This window comes from Bombus huntii, chromosome 6 (genome assembly GCF_024542735.1).
Source record: "Bombus huntii isolate Logan2020A chromosome 6, iyBomHunt1.1, whole genome shotgun sequence".
In the NCBI taxonomy this organism is placed as follows: Eukaryota; Metazoa; Arthropoda; class Insecta; order Hymenoptera; family Apidae; genus Bombus; species Bombus huntii.
Window position 1 is genome coordinate 1,633,164 of NC_066243.1, and position 25,068 is coordinate 1,658,231.

General features: G+C 41.2%; 1 protein-coding gene across 3 annotated transcripts in view; it reads right to left on the bottom strand.

The window, feature by feature from the left end:
• Positions 1-1,575: 1,575 nt before the first annotated feature.
• Positions 1,576-25,068, bottom strand: part of LOC126866874 (brain tumor protein) — a 180,718-nt gene continuing 157,225 nt past the window's right edge. For all 3 annotated transcript variants that reach the window (XM_050620861.1, XM_050620862.1, XM_050620860.1), the window contains exon 2: positions 1,576-23,341. In XM_050620861.1, coding sequence (XP_050476818.1) covers positions 20,926-23,322 — 2,397 coding nt within the window. In that variant the 5' untranslated portion in view covers positions 23,323-23,341 and the 3' untranslated portion in view covers positions 1,576-20,925. The remainder of the gene's footprint in view (positions 23,342-25,068) is intronic.

Here is a 25,068-nt window from a genome sequence, read left to right on the forward strand (position 1 = left end):
GAATGATCCGGCATTTTCATAGTAACGGAATATCCATGGTAATATCAAAGTGCAAAAAGCTTTCGATCAGACTAATGCGAAATTGGCTAAAAATATCTTTCTCGCTTTCGTGGTCGTGAAGCAGTTTCTTCGATTCTGTCGATAAATCTTCAATGGGACTTGATCGATGACCGTTTTAGCGTTTTCATGCCATTCTGTTGTAAAAGAAACGTGTGAATCCGTTTTACCAGTCTTCCAAACGAGGCAAGCTTTCGTCGTTGAGGTAGTTTTCTAACGCGCGAAATAAGCGACAGTTTGAGCGTGAAAGATCGGCAGAATATGGTGGATGGGATAGAACGTTCCGTCCAAGTTGCACCAATTTTTGTCGTGTGACGGTTGACATTATATCGACGAACCATGTACGAACTCGCGCCAGGCTAACGCGAGAAACACGTACTTGCAGAAATTTTGCTTAGTTCGCTTTACGATGACTAAACGACAATATGGGATTAGGCCAATTAAATGAAGGTTGATAAACGTTGTTAAAACTCGGATCCATCTTACTACGAAAAACCATTGGGCATCTTTAAAGCTATTGCTATGCTTTCGTAAATGGTAATAAGTAAGAAAAATTATAAATAGAACGAAGAATTGTCTGGAATTAAACTTCTTTGTACGTATGTAATTGTGTGCAACTTGTATGTACATTTATTTTATGTACTTCTTTTACGTATATTACCGTAAAGATCGCGTGATAATCGCGAATGGAAAAAAGTTTAGGAAGCGCTGGTTTACACGAACTGCGAAACTCTACAAGGTTTTCGTGCGAAGAAATATCAGCCACGATTTCTTCAATGTCACAAAACATATTACAGCAATCGTACGCACACAAGAAAACATGACAGAGTATTAAGAAAACGTTATTTCTTCCTAAATTTAAAATCAACGAATTTGGTCGTGGAAATACTTTTTCCACGTAACGCTCGTCGTTCTCTTGTTTCCTTCCAATCGTGGATAACAATTTCTGACACGTCGTTGTTACTTTATACAAGTCCTCTTTTTTCTATTATCCCATTAGTTTCAACCATATACAGGGTGGTTGGTAACTGGTGGTACAAGCGGAAACGGGGTGATTCTACGCGAAAAAAGAAGTCGAAAATATAGAATAAACATTTTGCGTTTGAGGCTTTGTTTTCGAGAAAATCGGCTTTGAATTTTGGCTCGGTACGAGCGCACTATATCGCGTCTCGTTATAACGGATCTCACTGTAGATCGTTGTCTCGATGGAGAAATTAAAAAAAAATTGTTATTCTATATTTTCGACTTCTTCTTTCGCGTAGAATCACCCCCTTTCCGCCTGTACCACCAGTTACCAACCACCCTGTATAATAACGATAGTATACGAAATAAATATTTTTAGCCAGTTTCACTGTACTCTGTCTTATGAGAAACTTTTTGCCACGTGTCGTTTAGATATTTCGCGAACGTTCGTCGGAAACTAGATCGTACGTTCGAACGTAAGAAGACAAAGACCGCCGCGTAAATGAAACGAAAGAGATGAATGAACGTATATAATAGAAATGAATAAACAAAATCCTGATTTTCAATATTTATTTAATTTCTGCACACTTAGGCTATAATAAAAGCGATTATAAAAATATCAGTATTTTATGAGAAAGAGAATAGTGTCGATTACAAGAAGTACACTGATAGCAATTAACTGTAACTGCCTTGTACATTTCGCAAACCCATACACTCCAATTCTATAACAAACTTTCACCGAATTCTAGAGCAAATGGTATAGTCCATCGTACATTAATAAGCGTATTTCTACACCCTGAAATATAACGTACTCAGCTTGCTTCTCCCCGACGTCGCTTTCCCTTGACTAGCACAAGAACAATTTCATTTGTGAACCGTACGAAATTTCGTTAACACAAGGATCGATCGTGTCCATTGTTCGTTTTACAAATAATTCGATCGAGTATCGTTAACAGAATCTAGCGTGTTTCATGCGCAATAGAGGTTCACTATGATATATTATATATTTAACAGCAACGATATTCAGGACGTTAATACGCGTGTTCAGTTTTAAACGCAGTCTTACAACTTGAATATAGACGAGATCGGAGAGTCAACTCGAATAACGATCGAATGATAATAATCAAACGCGTAACAGAAATATTCAGTCTGCTAATCACTTGCCAACAGTATTAGTCGATTATTAGCTTGGCCAAAAAATTTTCTCGTTTCTGTCAGTGGATGACATTAACGTCTCTTTAGGCGTGAACGCTTTCTTTTCTAAGGTTTGCGACTATGGCTGTACGTTAGGTTTATAAGACTAAGCATTATCAACTAGTTTCGAGGTGTCGTCGTGGCTTAAAGCTGTTGTACGATAAAAAGGAAAAAGAATTTTCTATATGAAAGGTAACTCTTAAAAGACGCCACCTCTTGCTCGTATCTTTATCCGAAGATAGGGGAGATAACAAACTCGGAAATCGCTTTTCTTTGTTTTAGCAAATGTACACGCGAGAGAAAGAAAAATATTACTAAAGTTAATAAACTCCGGAACCAAGTTTCGAAGGGTTAAAATGCATTTTATCTTGCTCCTATCCTGTTGATCCGACTGCAGATTGCGCAAATACGCTGTGCAAATATGAACACGGATACATACAGCGTGCGGTGAAGATGCCAGGAATAGTTGCAGGTGCCAATTTTAGTTCGCAGAGGGGAACATTTGAAAATTGTCAAGTTTTCGAAAATGAAACGAGATTGGTAGAAAATAGGGGCGAATCGTATAATACAGTTTCAGTTGGAAAACGAATAGAATAAAAATTTGAATTTGCTTTAGAGAAAAACGAGGAGACTTTTTGGCCAATCCAATACAAATGTTGTGTTGTTTGGAATGTTTGCGACGAGCTGTCATTGCCATTTGTTACATCTACGTATATTACACGCTATCGTGGTGTTATTGCTCTGGTAAAAGAAAATTGTTTCTCGTTAAGCGATTCGTTTCTTCTTTGGAAGTTTCTGCTGCTTTTCTTGTCTCGGATTTTCCTAACTTTCGTAACAAAACCCGTAACCTACCGACGTTAACTTATCCAGCGTAAAGAGAAAACGAAGGGTGTGCGATAAGACAAGTATTTTCCTTTCTCGTTATTTCTTGTACCATTTGTTTGTCACTTATATTTTAACAGTCTTCGTTTCCTGCGACTAATCTTTCGTAATTGTAAAACTCGTCGTCACGTATCGTAATGGATACTTTACGCTAGAAATCATAATAATGGCGATAATGACAGGACAGTAGCAATAGTAGTGGTAGTGGTATGTAGTAACAGTAGCGGTAATAGTAATAGCAACGAAAGAACAAATAATCTTACGATATAATTGTTTTGGTCCATCTTAATAATTTTTCTCCAGCTAATTTCAAGCTTTTCGGATGAAACGTGTCAACGAAGAAAAATGAACCTGATGATTAGATCGTTCGCACTCGTATCGATATATATCATTTCAATAAGAACAGTCAACAGAGATAATTTTTCGAAAATAAATGCTTTTATTATCGTTAACTTTACAGAAAAATAAGGAAGGAATACCGGCCCAAAAATTGTCGCATCTCGCACGGATTGATCGATGGGACGAAAGCTACGCGTTTACGAAACTACGCTTTCCACTGTTTCGCGCGTTTCCTCTGAAATATCCACTGAATGATCGATGTTTCGAAGATTAGAAAAAGTTTTTAGCTGGCACGAGCAAAAACTTTGCTCGCGACCGGACAAAGACGATTTTTGAGACGGAATCCTCCGTAGTGTGCGCGTAATAGGTGCTTTGGTACACTCGAGACGAAGAGAGAATATATTATATGTAAATCGATCGTGGAATCGATCGAGCAAATGTTCGCAAATACGTATTTGGTAACAGAAGTATCTTTGGTCGATTCGTTTGGCGAACGTATGCAGACCGTCGGTTATTAAACCGCGGAAAGAATCATGCGACGACGCATCATCGGTGGACATCCGGAAGGCGGCAGGAGGACGTCAAAATGTACGGCCGCGTTCTCGTCGAAGGGTAAAAAGTATCGTGGATCGTATTTTGCCTCGTACGCAACGTCATCGATACGTATCGTAATAAGTTTCGTTTAGTAATGACGATAAGAACGATAATGGCGATCGTACAAAAAATAACGATGTCGATTAATGGTAATAAATAGTAAGTACAACTTACGAATAGACATCGGTGTGTTGTGTGTTCCCAGGTTTTAAATATTTCATAAATCGTCGCGCCCCCAACCCCCCCTTCTCCCCGTGCTTTCAACCTCGCACTCGATTTGCGCACAGCTCTCGTTTCTTTTATCTTCTACTTTGTTTTCTTTATTTTTTTTATTTTTTTTTTCATTAGCGTTAAAATTTAAAAAAATACATATATATCCTCAACCGAGTTAACCGCGTTAACCATAACCGCGTAGATCGCGGCCTCCTAACTATTTTTACTTCGCTTCGCTCCTCCCTCCTTATTTTTTCGTATTTTCTTTTTTTTTCTCTTTTTTGTGTAACTTATCAAACAACGCATCCCGTCTGTGCACATCACCCTAGTCAAATTTAACTTGCACGATAAACGTCCGCTACATCCATCATTTATACATTAATCATGATAATCGTAATGATAATCGTAATGTCGGTGACGACGACGACGACGACGACGACGACGACGACGACGACGACGATAATGACAATGGTCATAATAATAGTAATAATAATAATAATAATAATAATAATAATAATAATAATAATAATAATAATAATAATAATAGCGACGTAATAATAGTAATAATAGTAATAAAATAATGGTAATATCAATGATAATAATAATAATAATAATAATGATAATGATAATGACAATAATAGTAGCAATAATAATAATAATAATAGTAATAATGTAATAATAGTAATACAATACTATAATATTGATATATATATATATATTAATTAAATATATAATTTTATATAATATTTATATATATATGTATACGATATTATGTATTATATATATAAATATATATATACATATATATGTACATTAGACATTCGTATGACATTAGTTAAATAGATATGAATAGGACTTTATGGAAAATTTTAATGAAGACGCTAGTATATAATCGTTATCCAATTACGTCGACCGCGATGACTAGGAAAAGTAATGACAATAATGATGACAATGACCACATGGATTTCGTTAATAACGACGATAATGGTCGAGAGAATCGTTAATGTTACGCGTAAATCATCGTCATATATATTTATGTATATATATATATATATATATGTAATAAGTACAAAAAGATATCGATAAAAAGAGGTATCGCGGACCGATACCAAGTAAACACAAATAAATAAATATTCACGGTGATAATAATAAAATAATAGCAATATCGATAATGGCAATAATAAAGAAGTTTGAGACAAAGACGTTAAAAGTAGAGTAATAAAATGTCAATGATGAAACGACGTCTGAAAAGTATCGCCGATACTGGATACCAGGGTATCGTTAGCAACAGTGTATAGAGCGATAAGAGTAGCAATACTAGCGATAGAACTTTGGCGATGATAGTATCGATAATAATAATAAATTATTCGATCGAGAAAAACGACAATAATACGAGAATAGATAGAAGCGATACAATGATCCTTGTAAATGTCTAATAACGTATAAATAAATAAAAAAATAAATAAATAAATAGCGATTAGAATGTGGGAATTAGCGAGGGCGATGACGTCACAACGACACACGAAACAGCAAAACAGTCTCCTAACCATCAACGAAATTGCTGCCAGTCTTTCTCTTTTCTTCTACTCCATCTGCCACGTCGTACGTAATCTTTTTTTATTTCGTACGTGTATTATTGCGTGTCTCCCTGTGAACGTCTTCGTTCGATGACTTAGATGTTCCGACGAAACCGAGCTGCTTCGATTTCGTCCGACCTATAATATCCATTGCATGCAACGTCAACTAATAAATTATCGAGAGGCCATGACTAGATATTTTAATCGTACAAGACGTATTGTTTATCATTCGCGACTTACGACACAGTAAATAACAAGATGGTGGGCGGCACGAGAAAAATTGGCCAATGAAACAACAGTCGGTTCTCTGCGGATGTATCGTAAATACGTATAGTTTTGTCAATGTTCTTTCTACTCTCCACCTTTATCTCTACTACGCTTGCGCTAGCCTACTTTCTCGATCACAAACTTTTTAAAACCCCTTATATAACGTTCGACACCAGCGCGATTAATTATACCGGCAAACGGTTGCTCGATAATCCTTTCGACTCTCCTCCTTCTATCGTGTCTCGTTTGATAAAAATAAAAATCGTCAGGGGGGAGGGGGGCGGGGAGTGATTAACGATCACAATTACACACATCATGGAATACTGGAGATCGTTTTGTCTCTACTAGCGTATAACACGTATAATAACGCGCGCGCTCATTCTCACCCCTGTCAAAGCTATCGTATTACTTACGTTAGAAACGATCGACATTTAATCCTACAAAATATACCTTAACTTACAACACACACTGCGCTACATGGCTGTACAATCAACGGATCCTACGTTATCCTACTCGACCCTTTTTCTCCATCCCTCTATGCCTATCTTCGCTCTCTTTCAACTTTCTTCCAACGAGGAACGACCGAGCGCAGAGACCGACCGAAAAGAGGTTTCGTCGTCTTTGCAACCTCGTCTGCGACGACTCGACGCTCGGTAGTCCACCGTCCAGGCGAACGAACGAGCTCGTTGCCCGATTTTCCCCCATTCTCAGAAAACAATATCGTGCCACCCGTTTGGCGAGTGGCGTTCAACCAACAGCCGCTTGGCTACCAACGAGACTCACCGTCCACGCAGCGTCGCCTCATAGACGCGTGTCAGATCCTCGACGATTCGATGCAACGATCATTGTCAGGTAACGCGCAGCTGTCCAACCAAACAGCAGCGAACCGTCCTCGTCGTTGCTCCTTTTTGTCCTGATCTTAATCGTATATGCGATTTTTCGGCCGATACGCGAGCTTCGATCTACGACTGTATCGAGAATGTGCGGGCAAAACAGTGGGAGTAGGTGTAACGCAGCGATGCACGACGAAAGCGTCTTCCTCGTCGCTCGACGTTCCAACGACGAGACGAAACGTGTAACGACGTACGCTTCGTAGACCGAACAAGGCGCAGACGTATCGTCGCGTCTGACGAGACTGGACTTAGGCCTCTATGGAGCGAGGCTTCGTGGACAGTAGGCCCAAAATCGTTCGATGGATGCATACGCGATGCCAACTATCGAATCTCTGCGAGAACCCGCGTTCTCGTTTGTTCAACAAAGTAGTAAAATCGTATCGTTTGCCCGTTAGTCGGGCAACTTTGATGAAAAGAGCGCGAGCGAATGAAAACGATATTTTGATTTGTCAGTTTCGTCGAAGGATCGGCGATGGCTGCTCGGTACTTGCGCTCGATCCGCCCGTTTCGCTTCTCTTACTTTTCCCATATTCCGCGTGCCAACAGCATACACCATAAGTAAGTTTATGGTCACGAAGGTATATCTCTATCTTTGAAAAATAGTGCGCGTTCGTGAATCTTCGTTAGCCTATTTATCACTCAACGAACGTAACACGACCTCTTTAATACGCGAGAACGGCTTTTGCAACGGAATGCCCCTACGATTTGTAAGTTCCCGATTTTCCTCTTTTCCCAAGAACGCACAAGAATTTCATACACTTTGCATCGCCGCGAAATACAAGAATAACTTTTTCGCCTGGTATCTCTCTGGCGGATACCTGCACGTTCAAAAATATCCCCTCCGATCTTTCGAAATCGTAAGCGGTTCCTTTGGAATCGGGGATTGTGCCCAATTTACAATGGATAGGTTTATATCGTATCTCGGAAAGACTAGTTTAGTTTCGTAGTTCTTTCCACGTTGGTAAAACGAAAGTTACGAATCGCTGAGAATAGGCGAGAGTAGAATCTTGCGCTCGGATCTATCTCGTACGTCTTTCCAAAAATTTCTCCACGTTGGTCTAAACTTACACGGACGATCATCTCGACAAGAATATAACGTTACCAAAGAGCGCGTACCAACGTAACTAAATAAGACGATTATCAAGAGAAAATTCCTTTCTTCTTGGATAACGACTCGATTCTTCGAGTCGATCGCAGCGATTCGTCGCAGAAGAGATATAATTTTCTCGCAGATTTTGGCAACATTTACCGATATTTAATAATGACCATCGTAGGCTACGATACCAAGGCTTCCGTTCCATTTGTTCCTGCTTATTCTCAACGACTGCTACTTGAAAGTTTGAGACATCGTCGCCAATGTGGCAATTTGGCAATCGCCTGCTAACCGATCGCGACGGGTGATCCGCAGGTCTTGGAGCCTGACGATCACACCGTAGCTGGGTACCCCACGTTTCGATAATCCTTGAAATCTCGACCGAAGAATCTCGATTCGATCGGAACAAAACGTTACGTGCTATGCTTTAAAGTCGAAAACGATGAAATCTTTCTCCGAGCAGAACATCGAATAAATAGTCGAAGATTTAATGGAATAATGAACGTCAGAGGTGTCTCGTGGCACCGTATCTCGAACACCGTTCTTCTTTCCGAAAGTTCTTCGATCGATCTCAGAATGTTGCTCGTCGATCGTCGATCGTCCATAGGTACACTGCGTGTATCTGCATACCGTTATGGTAATTGTAATCACGCGATTAATTAATGACCATGACGATGGTAGCGTAATGGTAATGACGATAACAATGATAACGATGACGATGGTAATAATAATAATAGTAATAATAATAATCGTAATGACGTACGTGTACAATAGTAATTAATACGTGTATACCGCTTACGGTCTAAGAAAAAAATCGATCGTGCCGCGACACGGAGGTTCTCGTCGCTGCTGTCCGACCGATTTCCAGTTTGTCGTTTCTTACAATTCAGTTATACCTCATTAGCGTTAAAACGTCGTTCCCGACTATAATACGATAACTAAGCATGCAACAATATTTGGAGTAATTACTTTTTTTTTTCAAGTTAAAAATAGTGCCTCTCTCTCTCTCCAATCGTACAACCTGGCTCACCCGATGTTGTTTCTCGTTTTCCGTCATTCACGCGTGCATACATACGCTTCTTTCGTCTCTTTCGTTCTTCTCTCTCTCTCTCTCTCTCTCTCTTTCTCTCTTACACTCGTAGACAAGTTTTGCATGTCACTTTCACATCATCTCACTTTAGTCGTCTCTCATCTTTTCGTTTTTCTCTCACAAAGTAACGTTACTTGGGCCCGGGGAGAGTATAACTTTTTGCTTTCATTGTTTCTTTTCTTTTTTTTCTTTTTTCGTTTTTTGCCTTGATTACGTACAGAGTCGCCGCGCGCCGCTACTACCGTTTGGAAATTAATCGTCGTTCGTCGAAGTGGATCTTTTTGCACTGCTGCCGCTTCTCTGTTTCTCCTCCTCTCTTCCAGTTCAAGCGATCAATTAGAATCACCGCGGTAGCGTTTTCTCGATAGATTTTTAGATTTTTAACTTTCCCGACGACCAGCCCCGACGTATTCGTGATTCTTCCCGAATCGTCGTCAGGACTGTCCCGAACGATCCCAACCACAACGTTCACGAGGCGTCGGAACAAAGCTACCGATGACGCGATTCAATCGCCAAGAATCACGAATGTGGCGGTCTTTTCTTCTTGTTGTCACGAAAGAAAACTTTTTCTCTTTCTCTCTCTCTCTCTCTCTTTCTCTCTGCCCTCTCGTGATTGCCTCTGTCTTCAACGATATTCGACGCGATTGCCTTAAATACGCACATTGCGAACGTACAAAAATATATATTATGCGACATCTACAATCCGCTATAGGTATCTAAAAAGTCGTTATTTTTGTTTTTTTTTTTTTCATTAATATTAACTTCCGGCAATCGATACCGCCAAGCATCGTGAAGTTTCCGGCGAATTGCTTTTTACTTCCAGATCTCCGTTCGCTGCTTCGTTCGATTTCTTACGCAACCGTTTCACTCGCTTCTCGTTCGATGATCCTTATCCTTTGCAAAGCCAGTGGAAGGTAGAAATACTCGTATCGATCAACTTATGGCATTCGAAAAGCATCGTAGCAGCGCGACGGATCGATATCGTTCAATGGATTTGAAATTATTCCTGCTCCTTTACGATAGAAATGCACTTTTTCGCACAGTACAAATATGGGACCAGAGGATATCAAGGAAATTTGGATACTTGTTTTTGAAACGTGCGATATTTGTAGCGTCAGGCTACAGAGTTAGGAATTGCAATATGACATTGACGCGAGAATAGGCAAAAAAGAAACGCAGCTTTTAGAGCGAAGTGAAGGATTCATCAACGTTGTCGAAGTTTGTGGACATTTGATGCCAACAGCAAGTTACATGGCGAATTATCCAACTAGGATTTATATAATAAAGAGTTTCTTGTATCCTGAATTGGTCTATTCGAAAAATAGGGGAAAGTTGGACCTAACTTGGACCGGATCCTAAATTGAACCATAGTCTTTACTCGCACAGATAAATTTTCTTAAGTGACATTTTTTCGCATGCAATTACCGCTTTCATGCTGCCTGCAGTGCGGTGACTGTTTCGTTTCGATTCTGGCCGATGTAATTCTGCTTTTACTTCATACAAGCCGTTACTTCCGAGCGAGGCAAATTGTGAATTCTTATGGATATAATTTTTTATATAGAAGAGTCATTTTAATTTAATGTCATCGTTGCTTTAAATATTATCGCCACGTTTATCCGATACGCGAACTAGTTTCTGTTCGTTACATGTAAACGTTAAGACTGGGTTAGTTCCTCAAATCGAACCATCTAACAGTTTTTAAATTGGACCATAGTCTTTATTCGCATAGAGGTTGTCTTATGAAATTATAGTTTACACGTTGCTTAGTAATAGCATCGAAACAAAACACCGTGGAATGAATAATAGCTGCAGCGTGACGAATGCTTTATTTTCACGTAGGCTGATGCGATTCCGTCCCTAGTTCATACAAACTGTAACTTTTGTCTAGTAGATAAATTTTGAATTCTTAGGAATGTAATTTTTTAAGGAGAGTCGTATCTTTAAAATTATCACAACGTTTATCAGATACTTGTACTGGTTTTTTTTTATCTCACGTACACGTTAAAATTGAAACATCTAATGGTCCTCGAGTTAGACCGGAGTAAATTATGGCACGTTTTTCTCTTCTTAAGGATAAAAATCACTATGACGAAAGATATGGGGAATGGGACGAAGAACTATGAAAGGGGCCATAACGGCGTATAAAAATGATATCGCAGGTTTAAACGAAACAGCTGGGGAATATAATGTACCAAAAGTTACGTGAAAACGTAGATCCGACGATAAGAAGAATATTCGAGTTATGGCTAAAATGGAATTCGAGAAACAGAAAAAGCTGGCTTCCGTTGAAACTGTCGTAGCTGCTACGTTTCAAAAAGGAAACAGATTATGGTACAGGATTGTTCGAGTGAATCGAAGGATGAAGAGGATGAAGATCGCATTTGTGTTGTTTGCATCATTGGAATCAGTTGTGGCAGAAGAATGGATTCATTGTAAGAAATGGCTCCACTTGTACTGACAACGATTGATCGTTTCTTCAAGCGCATATCAATTTTCAGAGTTATTTTTTATCTTTCTTAGGATATAAGCATTCTTTTTTAGATATAAAGTTCTTATCCAAAATAAAGGAAAACAGGCATGGTCCAATTTAGGATATCGGCTTCCAAGGTCGGATCGTTGACGCTATATCGAAAATATCTTTTTCCAATTAGCCATATAGCGTTTCAACCTATTTTATCGGATGTATGTATCGCTTACAATGCTAAAATTGTTCTCAAATTTTCCTGCTCAAAGCTACGAACACGCTTTCGTTGTACCTTCTTAAACGGTCCAATATAGGTAACCTTCCCCTGATTAGAAGTTTTATAGACACGAATAAACAGTATCTGTAAATTTTCCAATCGAATAAGTTGAAAATTTTCACCTGCTTTAGCCTCCAGTTTGTTCGTTTAAGTCGTGTCGTGAATATTAACGATAAACAAGTTTGGCATCTATTGGTTTCTTGAATTTAGACCTGCAGTTCTCTCGAGTCGTTCTCTTCGTGCACGACGAATGAAAACTTAAGATCGAATTCCGCGCAGAAATTGGTCGCGTGCAAAAAAAAAAAAGAAAAAATAATAAGAAAACACACATCTGGTACTAAGTACATGCCACAAGCAATGTCCTCGTTACAAATAATTCTCGCTCGATCTTTCTGTCGTAATCGTATCATTTTCGTTCCTCTTTTTCTTCCATCGTTTACCTTCGACTCGTTTGTCGAATACCAAAAAAAAAAAAAATCTGAATGATGAAAGATGAGACTGCGGATTTTTGTAAATTTACGAGAAATTCGAAGGCGCAAGAGCGCGCACGATGTATAATATGTAAAAATATGTAAAATATTCAAAGCGAAGTAGTTGACGAACGAAGCAGAGCCAATGAGCCAAAAAATCGCAAATTTTGTCAGTCATTCAATTTTAATCCCACGATTTTTGAACTGAATTTTCCGCTAAATGTCTGCCTGCGGTGAGACGCGTATGGCAACAAATTTTCAAGTAGAAAATTCATCGACTTTATCGTCAACAACAAATTTTGAACTTTTGAATTTTCAACTATATCATATCGAATAACGTTTAATATCAAAAAATGTTCTGATCTTTTAAGACACAAGGACTGGTGTTCGCAACGTGAAAAGTTGGCAACTGAATAATAATTGGCAGAAAAATCAATAGGAAAATTATAGGACCGAGAATAGACGAAAAGAATCCTGGTTTTTCGGTCGCTCTTTTTATTTATACAAAAATACGCAGTACTTGAGAATTTCAGATTTTTTTGAATCGTTCAAATTTTCGTAAAAGGAGAAACAAGCGTGCAAACAGCACGATCCAGCTGGCGAATTGAATTTTGTAACGAAGACGTGTCCTTAAACGATATTAGAAGCTACAATCGTAAAACATATATCAACTCTAATCTCTTACTAAAATGGAATGTTTCTACTGGAGTTTTCGAGGAATGTGTTTCGCAACGGGATTCAACTAAACTTAGATATCGAAAGAAACAAGGAAATAGGATAGGCAAGGATTTATCGTACAGAAGGCAAAAGAAGCAAATGTTTTCGTACGATAGAATATTATGATCGTTTTACGATCGAGTCGAATTTCTAGCAGGAAACAACGTTGCACCGATGTTGCAGCGGTGACGCGCGATATTTCGTTCGATGGAAAAATGGAACAGAAAGGTCTTGAGATGTTTTCTCTTTCACAATGATACAATTCGTATTAGTTGATTTCCGACAATAAAAATAAATTATCTTGCGTTTCCTTCTGTGAAAATTTATTATATTTTTATAAAAGTATAATCAAAATATGTAACAAATCATGGACCGAGGGTTGTATCGGTAAAAGCGAGAGCTATGAAATCGTAAATGTTTCACGAAATTTTGATCAACCCTGCTACGATCGTGCGATTTCTATACTTTAATTTTATTGTTCGCGTCTTAAGAAAATACGTGACAAACGATCAAGTATACCAGGGCTTCTTACATATTCTTATGGGTCGCGTAATCAAGTTACGGGGTGGTGAAATTCTGTCCACCCGTCACATACCAATGAAATGGAAGATTTCAACCATCTGTCGTTAATGGATTCATCGAGTTATCGATCGATACAGATATAGAATATTAGTATTTTAAAAAATCGCTTGAATCACTTTCTAAAATGTCCTTAAACACGATTATAACGTTTCTTACTGTATATCGCTCATTTTCTGCAACAATGACGCAAAATTCACCACTTTGGGAGAAACGTGTTTGAACGTTCTCAACTGTTATGGTCTCGTGACGATACAATAGAGCGACTCTACGAGCGATAGAAAACGTAAGGAACAATTGTTTCTCTTATACCCGGCAACTCAAAAACTACGAGTTTTCAGTTAGGTCGTTGTAGCAGATCAGCGATAATCATTGTCGATCGTAAAATCAAAAATATCGATTAACCGTGGGAAACGTTATATCGAACGTCGTATTCGGTCAATGTTCAGTTCTCGATGGAAAAACGAACGAGCAGGTTTATCTCGTCGGTGTGTAATAAATTTAGCTTTGTCCGAACACGCGACTACGAGTAACAAAATTAGAACTATAACAAAGAATTGTCTTATCTTGTACATTTTTTCCATGTATTATAAGTAGGATAGGAAATGGCGAAAGTTGGAAAAGTTGAAAAGAAGCGCCGACGACGTATACCGACGACAATTTCTTCATATTGCCGTTAAAGTTAGAGAGCTACTTGATAAGATTAGCAAATAACGTTAGGAAAATACAGATAGATCGATAATGGGACAGGGTTAAAATTCTATCGCGCGTGTACGTATAGTTGGGGGTTGGATCGATGAAGCGTAAATAAAAAAAAGGGTACACAAGTGGTGTGTTTTCGGGGACGAAAGAAGGTACGGAGAAGCGAGCGAGAGTAAGAAGAAATAAAGTGAGACAAAAAACTGACAGTTGTCGGTGTAATGTGAACTGAAAATATTATTAAAAAGCATTTTACAACAAAAAATAACTAAAAAAACAAACAAAAATACGATTTACAATTTAAATTAAGAACAATCGGGTTGTATCGTTTAAAAAAAAAAAAAAAATAACATAACAAACCAGTACAAAAAAAAAGGAGAGAGAGTCGCATGTTTGTTTTTCTTTATGTGCTTCGGTACCGCTTCTTTCGGATGCAAAGAGCGCGCGCGCATACAAGAAAACACTCAGGCACACACGCATACATGTACGTCTCGATCCTCACTTTGGAAATAACGCATATCGAAGTGTATACCATTTTTTTCATTTTCGTTCGTATTTCTCGAAGGATGCTATGAGTAACGGAAGGGAGAAAACAGTGGTAGTGATGGCTAGCTGGCAAGGTGGCATCGTCTCGTTCCGTTTACATTTTTTTCTACAGCCATACTATTATTATAATGTACGCGGTAATAATAATATTAATGATACAATAACTAATCGGTGATAGTAATAATAATAGTAATAATAATAATAATAATAATAATAATTGCAATAATAATAATAATAATAATAAAATAAAAAAATAATAGTAATACAAGTAATAATATTAATAACTACGAATCAAAACAAGAATACGCGATTTAAATACTAATGGACAAATACCTTGTGATGCAGATCTGAATGGAATAAACTGTTACGTACTTTGTCTCTTGCAAAGAAGAAAGTCCGATACGATTATTTCGACTCTTCGTCGTTTTCACCGAAAGAGAAAGGTGGAAAGACGAGAAATACAAAGGCGAGAAGTAGATTGAAATATGAAAGAACCGTACGAAAAGGAAATCTCTAGGATTTTTTGGCAGTAAGGTATTCAATACGGAATAACGTGAAAATTTCCGTGTATCTCAACCAGTTATCCCTTTCCTCGATTCTCTCTATGCTCCTCCTAATTTCCTTTTTACTTCCGTTTCTATCCGTGTGTCTAGCATACCGTCGCTGAAAAATTAGCTAGAATACTGCAGATGTACGCAACGATAGCCCGTCTAATTGTCCGATCGTAACTGTGCTCCGATAGCCGATCGAATCGATACTTTCGTTGCTCTTCCGTCTGACAGATCGCGTAGCTCGGTCACGCCGTCTCCTTTCGTCGAGGCGAAAAAGTCTCGACAAAGACTAAGAAAGAAAGCGCCGTCGGTTCTACGGTCTCGTAATTTCGAAACAACAGGAGAGACAAAATCACCCTGCTGCGTTCTCTTTCATTCGTTCATTCGCGATCCGATTCTATCGTTTTAACGAAAAGTACATTCAAACATTCGGACAAGATACGACGCGGCTCTCCTATCGGTATGTTTTAATTTCCAGAACGTTAAAGAAATTTCTTTTCGTCCGCCGAGGCGAGAGCGAGATCGAAGCAGACAAACTGCGCGAGGATCGCGGCAGAGTCAACCGAATTGCACGATTCAATGGAAGAACGTTGGTCGGTTATGACCGAGCGCGTGTCTGGCGTGAAGATGTTAAGAGTGAATCTGTAAGGACCTCGATTCGAATAGCGAACGATATAACGACGACGAATTATCAAGGATCTTCTATCAACTTTCCACAACTTTCCTCCTTCCTCTCACTGATCGTTGCCTTAATACGATTCCACCGTAGATCGCTATGAAAACACGCACGAGAGAAGTTTAACAAGTTTTAAGACGGCACAACCTGTTTCACAGCGCAAAATATTTCATTAACAACTTGCTAATATGTACTGTTACGAATTAATTACGAAATAGATAGACTAAGGGAAATACGATGATTTTTAACGATAACGATTTCCTATTCAAGGAAAAAGATATTCGCTGATCAAACTTAATCAACTAGAATACGAACGAACTCGCGTATTGTTTGTTTATCGACGAATTCTAAGTACCATCTAACGATTTCCATCTAATTTGTCAATGTTGCGAATTTCATTCGAGACCCTCGAACGTTTCGAAAATTTCACCAGCGAGCAATTAGGTGACGTCGATTTAGCTGGACGAGAAATCCGAAATTATACGAAACTAGCACTGCCGTGTCGTATCAAAAGGGCGTATCTGCGACTGTCGCCTAAATTCAGTCGTCCGTCTGCCAGTTAACGCGAAAATGTTTCCAACTTTTAATTTCAATTTCAAGTTTAGTTCGAGTCGCGAACATTGACTTATTTCGTACGTGTCACATTGCAAAGCGAAAAATAAAAAAAAAAAAAAAAGGGTAGATTTTGACAAAGATCGGATAATTTTCGAAACGACAGGGCCGTGACAGTTTGTATGTGGGACGCGTGTAAAATTAACACCCCCGGTAGACGCCAAAAGTCATTTTACCGCGCCAGATACGTCCGTTTGAATGAAACATAACAAGACTATCGATTTAACAAATTTTTCATCGAACGTCGTATCGCCTGGATCGATATGCCGAAAATTGCAGACCGACTTGCAGACTTTCCACAACTTCCGGGCGACCTGATCGTACGACTGCCGCGAATAGCTCTTATCGAATAAAGAAAATTGACGATGTCTCGGAAGATCCTCGTAATTCATAGTTTTGTACTTTTCGACACCGAGGGACGCCAGCTAACCTCGTTACATATCCAATGACACGTTATCAGAAAATGCTTAGGTATATATTCCATTGTCAAAGATATGCTTCAAGAATTATAACGCTCTCACGGCATCTGACAGTGCGGTGCTTAAATAATGAATAGATAAACATAGAAATGATACAATAATAATAATAATAATAATAATAATAATAATAATAATAATAATAATAATAATAATAATAATAATAATAATAATAATAATAATAATAATAATACGTACGTACATACATACAAACATACATACATACATACATACAATAATAATAATAATAATAATAATAATAATAATAATAATATAATAAAAATAATAATATTTGTAATAATAAACATGCATGAAGTCGCGTGGCAAAACCTCGCGCGAGGTTTCCAACATCGTCGATTCATCCAACAAAATATATTAATACTATACATTCAAATTAAAAAAAGGTTACCAGAGTAACACACGTTTTTATCGATTATACTGAAGAAAAAGAAAGCAACGTACTCGAAAGAGGAAAGTAATTGGTGAATAGTATCGGTGATAGTGGTGGCGGTGATCACGACGGTGATGGTAAATCGTAACGGTGTGATGGATCGCAATGGTGATGGTACAGGTGCATTTAGGATAGGAAGGAATCGTTTCTGAATCACGAAACACGCCGTGGAAAAGGAAACGGCGTGAATGAAACGATACAGAGAGGAACAGGGCCGAGCAAATGATTCGTTACGTCGTTTCACTACGATTCACTACGGCTACTCGCTACTACAGCTTAACACTACTACTGTTCTATTCAGCAAAATCAAATAAAAACGTCGGAGAGCGACTGAGAAACAGCTGTTTTCTACAGATTTCTTACCGTTTTTCATCGAACGATCGTAATATTCAAGGACGTGCTTGAGGACGTCGAGGACGTCGATCGAACATCCTTAGAAGACTGTCCCGAAGAGGGAGATCAAGTTAAACGAGGAGATGGCGCGTCTGTCCAGCTTTCGTCGATTTCATGGAAACGCGAATCATTTGGCTGCACGAAGGTTGAACCGAGAAACGAAAAGAACCAAGTTGTCAGTCTTTTTAGCGCGCGCGCGCGCGCGCGCTCTCTCTCTTCGCAACCTCTCGTCGTCCTTCAGGCAGGCGGCCTCTCGACCTCACCATCGTCAAAATCGAACATAAATCGTACGCGTTGCTTAATCGCGTGTGTTTAACCCTGCCGCGCTTCTCTTTTCTGCTTCTCGCCGCTTCCACTTTTCCACCTATCGCGGCTCTTCTCGACTTTCCACCAAGATAGTAGTCTCGAGTCCGAGCAAAATACGAAAGAATCGTCCGTTGTCGACGAATTTTACGTTGAACGTTTCTTCGAGACAGTCTTATTTGCAACGAGCAGGGTTAATAAGAGAAACGAAATAAGGTAATACGCGAAGGAAAAGGTGCGTTAAAAGAAAACAAAAGGGGGCGTTCTCGAGGGAAACGATCGAGAAACAAAGGTAAGAAGAGTCGATTAAGCGAACAAAACTTCGACTGTCGTCACTGTCGTACTTAAAATACCGTATCTTAAGACGAATGTTCGTCGGAGTTGTCGTTGATTGCTATGAAAAAAAAAAAAAGAGAAACACATACATATAAATATGTATACAATATAATATATATATATAAAAAGAACATATGCATAACCACCTTAAAAGAGGGAGAATAGAGAACGACACGTAAGGATAAAGAGGATTTGGAGAAGTCGATGCAGAATTGTCCGTCGTTAAATAGGAAAAATCTTCGAAGTTCACAGGCTTGCGAAAGCTTCAAGAACGGACAAGCCTTGACAACGTTGCCGATCGACACTGTCGATTATCGTCGTTCTTGGATCAACGAGTAATCCGAGGCAGTGCAAAGGTCTAGGAATCGATCGAATACTCCGCGTTATTTTCCAATTACGTATGCATGTGAGAGGAGAAAAAAGAGAGAGAGAGAGAGAGAGAGCGACGAAACAAGCTCTCGCAGGCGTCGATTCGTCCGTAAATCGGCCAAGTCGATGGAAAAATCCTATCGCTCTGGGTTGGAAGAAAACGAACGAGACTGAACGGCGGTGTTCGTGGAGTGCGATTAAGCCGAGTTTCAGTCCCGAGTTCCGCCGGATCAATCGTTAGCACGATTCGACTAAGATACATGCAGAAACATAACGCATCCGAGGTTTTCGGAAACACGCACCTCGCGGTTTTTCTTCGGGAAATTCGCGGAAAGGAGAATGGAGCGGGAAGTGTGAACAAGGGTATGAACGGATCCGGTGTTCCGGATTTTAGCGGCCAAACTTTCGAACATTCAATATGTTTGGGTGTCTAAATAAGGAATAGACGCGGTACAACCATGGATGGTTTAACAATTTTGTTGAAAAGTTACGAGAACATACTTTTTTTCTTTTCTTTCTTTTACTATCGAAGCGAAACGAAGGAAAACGAAAATAAAGGTAAACACAAAATCGGCAGATCGATGATTCCATATCTTCGAATGCTCTGGATTTTGCATTGTGGAGAAACTTAAGCGCGATTATACCATATCTCGGACAGAAACTTGGTAAACGTAATTGTCGTAAACAGAGCGAGATGTGGATGATTCGTTCGCGTGTTGCAACCAGTAACCGCGAGTATCTGGTATTCTCCTGGTAACGTTTCGGCAAAGTTTTAAACGACCCATGTTTGCGTAACATCGTTTTCCTATTTAGATCCATGGAACGTACCGACAAAGTTTCGATGTCACAGAAACTGGTACACCCTGTATTTTCATGGAAAAACGGAGACGTAACCGACAAGAACTGACAAGATAGGGAGTAAAATGGGAGAGGCTGGAGGGTAAGGGTGGTTGGTGAGGTTGAGGATGGAGTGACTAGCGGCGGCGAGCTCTACAACTAAACAACAACAACAGTATTTTCAGTTATAACAACATTAACAAGTAATTTTTCTGCGTATATGCGCCTACACGTCTCGTGTGACTTTTCATTTTTAATGCGCGCGCGGCTACGTTCCGCACGCAACAAAATCGGCGTTCCAAACTCGCCTGCGTTTCTCCATTTCGTACGAGCATCTGATACGTGCTGCGCGTACGCGTTTTCAAGAGGTTTGCACGCGTGCGTGTCACGAAGCGCCCATTCGCTGTCGAGAGTGCCCTACGAGTTTCCATAAATTCACCATCGGTTTCTTTCCCGTCTTTTTTCTCTCGTCAAATCCTCGAATCCTCGTTCGAAGAATCGTCGCGTTTAATCGTCGCGGTTAATCGTCCGAAGCGCGTACCCGCGTGAAAGACGTCACGCCTGTCCGTGAAAGCGACAGAGAACGTAACTCGTTCGCCGGTTATCGTCTAGTCGGCGCGCAGCTTGGTCGCACGCGCGTACGCGCCCATGTCCGTGTAAATAAGGCCTGTCATCGTCTGAAATTTCGACAGCTGTCGGGTCAACGCGTGTTCGCTCGCGTACGCTTGCATCTTGTTGTTTCGTCTCGTAATCGGAGTTTCGTAAACGGAAGTGAGGTGGTGGTGGTTCGAGCGGGCGAAGATGGATAGGTAAAGTGAGCGCGAGCGGTGATGGTAGGTGGGTGAAGAAGAAGATAGGCAAGTGTAAGTAAAAAAAGATCCATGAGATCGTGGCTGTGTGGCCGTCGAAACGATGGCGATAAAAACGACAACGACTACGACTACGACAACGACAACAATGAAAACGACGACAGACGATCGTTGTCGGCGTCGTGATTTGTCGCTGGTCTACATGCCGATCGGCGGTACTTGTACGTAACGATAAATGTAGAGTCGATAATCCTTGCTGGCTAGCACGACCGATCCGTCGTCCATTAAAGCCACATCGAAACATTGGGCATGCTTGACCTTGCTCTCCAGAGCGGAAACCAGTTGACCGTCTTGAGTGAAGATGGTCAGATTGAAGTTATTATGATTGTCTGCTATCAGTATCTCGCCGACGGCGTTGATCCCTACCCCGATCGGGTAGTTGGTGATCCCTTCTCCGCCGATCTGTCGCAGATAGGCGCCCTCGTAATTGAACACCTTCACGCAATGCGCGCGATTGTCGCTGATGAATATCTCCTGTTTGTCGTTTACCACAACTCCGTTTGGAAACTCCAGGTGCTTCGAGCAACCGAACTTCTGAAGCACGTTGCCGGTCTGGTCGAAAATTATCACGCGCATCACTTTGCATTCCACGACGACTATGCGTCCCTTCGAGTCGACCGTTACACCGCGCGGATGCTGCAAGATGTTCGCCCCAAATTTACGCACGAACTGACCGTACTGGTTGTATATTTGTATCTGATGGGTCGGCGAGCGTTCGGTAACGATTATGTCGCCGGACGTTTTCACCACGGCCACTCGGTTCGGGTACAGCAACTGGCCGTCGCGTTTTCCACACTCGCCGAATTGGAATTTAAATCTGCCTTCTTTGTCGAATATTTGGATTCGATGATTGTTCGTGTCGGCCACGATAATGTCGTTCTGCGCGTTCACCGCGACCCCGGACGGCTCGGTGAACTGTCCCTCCATTACCCCGAACTCGCCAAACTTGCAATGATAGATCATCTTCTGTCGCTTGATCTGCGATTTCGGTGGGAATATCACGGCGGCGGACATCAGTTTCGACGTCAGGTCTAAAACGGGGTCGGAGGACGCGGCGTTCGCTGCCACAACGACGGACGTCGCCATTGGAAAGTGGTCGTTCGTGGACACCACCGGAAAGGCGTCGCTGCCTCCGTTGCTCCATTTCTCGTAAGGATTCGCGTTTATACTGTTCAAAGTGAGGTCGCTGATTGTGGCGGGGAACGGGCCCAGGCTGTTGGCCGAGCTGAAACGCTTCGTGATCACCGTGCTATTGGACTCGAAGGACGATGGCGACGTGGACGAAGCGCAGGTAGAGCCGGATGATATCAGGCCGTTGCTGTAAGATCGATCCAGGAGCAAACCACCCAAAGTACCGATGCTACTAGATCCACTGTTGGCGTTGCTTCCGCCGTTCCCGTTGTTCGACATCGCTGTTGGTCGAGCGATGGGTGGCTGTTTGCCGATCGGGCCGGCGTTGCTCTCGTTGTTGCTACGAACGTAGCCGAACGTGTTTCGCACGCCTACCTGAATGGCCTGGTAGTTGCTGACGAACTCGAGGTCGGCAGTCTGACCGGCGACGTCCGGCGTGTAACTGAGCAGCAACTGTAGCTTCGAGTCGAGAAGTTTCTTCACCATCAGCACTTCGGTAACGGTGGCGTACTTGGTCAATCGTTCGACGAACTCGCAGGTCTGCAGCATCTTGTCGGCCATGTCGTTGGCTTTCTGCGTCAGAACGCCGAGAGATATTTGTTTGGTGGAGAAGACCGATTCCAGCTCCTTCAGCAGTTCTTGCTTACGTTCCTCCAGCATCGATCGATAGAACTGGAAAGTGTCGTTGATCTCGTTCTGCGCCTTGTGATACTGCACTTGTAGTCGCGCTGCGCCGTGATCGGCTGCCTTCACGGCAGCTCTCACGTCCGCGGCTTTCGCTTTGCACTCCTGAACCACTCGTGCCATCGCTTCCAGCTGCTGCGACCCTACCTCGGAGATGTGCGCGCAGTCATGCAACGGGCCAGGATGATCGGCGATGGCGCACTCTTTGCAGACTAACGCTGTGCAAGTACGGCAGAAGTATTTTTGCTCCTGCTTGTGCCGGGGACAGTAAGGTACTTTCTCGCTGTTTCCGCTAGCGTGAAGATTGATCACCAGATTGTTCTTCGGGAGTTCGGTGGTAGCGGAGCTGGTGGTCACCGTTTCCAGCTTCGAGTCGCCTAGATTGAGCACGCGATGGCCCTCGAAGCAATGCATAAATTGGTGCGCCATCACGCAATTTGGGCAGAGAAAATTCGCACAGTCGAAGCAACGAGCTACAGCGTCGGATTCCGTGGACTTGCAACCGGTACAACGAACTCCACCGGCGCCTCCTAATCGGCACCGCGGACAGGGTGCCTCTCCAGGTTTCTGCGAGTCGAGGCAAAGGTCGCAGCTGTCGACGTCACAGATCGCAGAGTCGCTCGCAGGCGGGGAACTGCCGCTCACTGTAAGCGGGGACAGCGAGGCTAGGGATCCGATGGAATTCGCGCGCGATTCCAGCGAGAGTGTCGGCGAGGCCATCTTCAGTCAACCGGCATCCCTGTTAACAGAAATCGATGATTTATTTTAGAAATCTTTCTCGGCTACGCCTTACTTTCCTTAACCTATCGTCGTTACTTTCGTTTTCTTACAAACAACTAGATCACGATCTCCACTTTTTCCTTCGGTTCTGCGTACAGATCGCCATTACCGCTTTTAATTGCTCTCTTATTTGTCATGGCGCAAACGGTCGTTCCGACTGCGAGGTTGCATTTTAGCGGGAAAATTAGGCTACGGCATCGAGATCGTATCTTCCGACACTTTACTAATAGTCTTTTTTTTTTAACGGAATGACCTGTGTTTTTCTCCTCGCCGTTAAAGAGGTGAAATTAAAACGCGTCCAACCACGTTGACTTTCTCTCGAAACATATTTTCATATCGTGACAAACGAGAGAACAATTAAAGGGGGCAGAGTTAGGTAAAACATACTCTGTACTTTTGTCTTCATCTTTTATGTAACTTTAATATTTACGTCGTTGAATCTGTGATCCGTTAAACGCGCATTGTACGCTAAACTAAATAAGCGAATAAATTTGTTCGCGTTGATCACATCTATATGTATCCTGAAGAGTCGATCTTACTCGACGCTAAAACACTACTATTGCCATAAGAATTAACGTTTTTAAACTTGCCGACTTTTCCTACGATATACGAGAAATTAATTTTTCAATATCTATTCCTCTTTCTATTCCGTTTCTTCTGAGAAATATAAACATACATAGCCTATCTACATCCATCGCGACCGATCGTTTAACCGGTTGAAATACTTATATCATGCTACGAATATCGAGAATCTTGGGGACAAGTGCAATTTATTATGATAATGATCATAATCTTATCGGCATGGAACGCGTTAAGTAAAGATATCGCAACGACGATAAAGGCACGAAAATCTGCGTCGAACTGCCAAAAATGTTTTCTCACGATTACCAAACTACGCGTTAGTTCCTAGTATTTACACGGTATTTAATGATTTTCGGTGGGAACATTTAAAAAATCATATATGGTCGTGCAAAAACTCGAGAGTCACCAGGTAACGGAATCTTGGTGTTCGTCGTCCGAGATCAATTTGCGCACGAAACCGTTTACCGTAACGATGCTGAAGCAGCGATTGTCCGACAGTCGCAACGGCCTACAGTCGCAATGCGAACGTAAAAACATAGCAATCACCGGCGTGACCCGTTTGTCATTTATCGGCATCTCGCCCACAATGGCACATGCCGGAAGTTGTTTCTGCGTAATCGTTGAATCGTCTTCGCGAGTCAACTCCGACGCGAACTTGTCTCTCTACTCTTTGCAGATCACTCGCCAACGATTCATCACGGAAAAATGTCGCCTCTCTAATTAAATCGGTCGACTGGATGGTCCTGTTTTACTCGATTGCTGGTAGGTAGATGGACAGACGAGAGAGCAATAGGAGGAAAAAGGCAGTAGCCTGCGAGTCCAAGGTCACGAATGCGAAGGTTGTCGCGTCTCTTCTAGTTGGCACGACTGAGTTCCACGCATTCGCTTTTCCACGGATCGAACGCCTGCGTTCTCCTTAAAAATCGTAGGAGAAACTTCTTGTAACAAAACTTGGATATTTGACGGAAAAAGACGTTTCGTGGATTTCTACGTCTTCGGGTCGTCGGAGATCTCGTTATCTCGTCGAGCTTCGAATTCTTCGTGTGTTGACCCGGCTTTTTAATTTCCAGCACGAAATTCCTTCGTATTTCTCGCAAAATTATA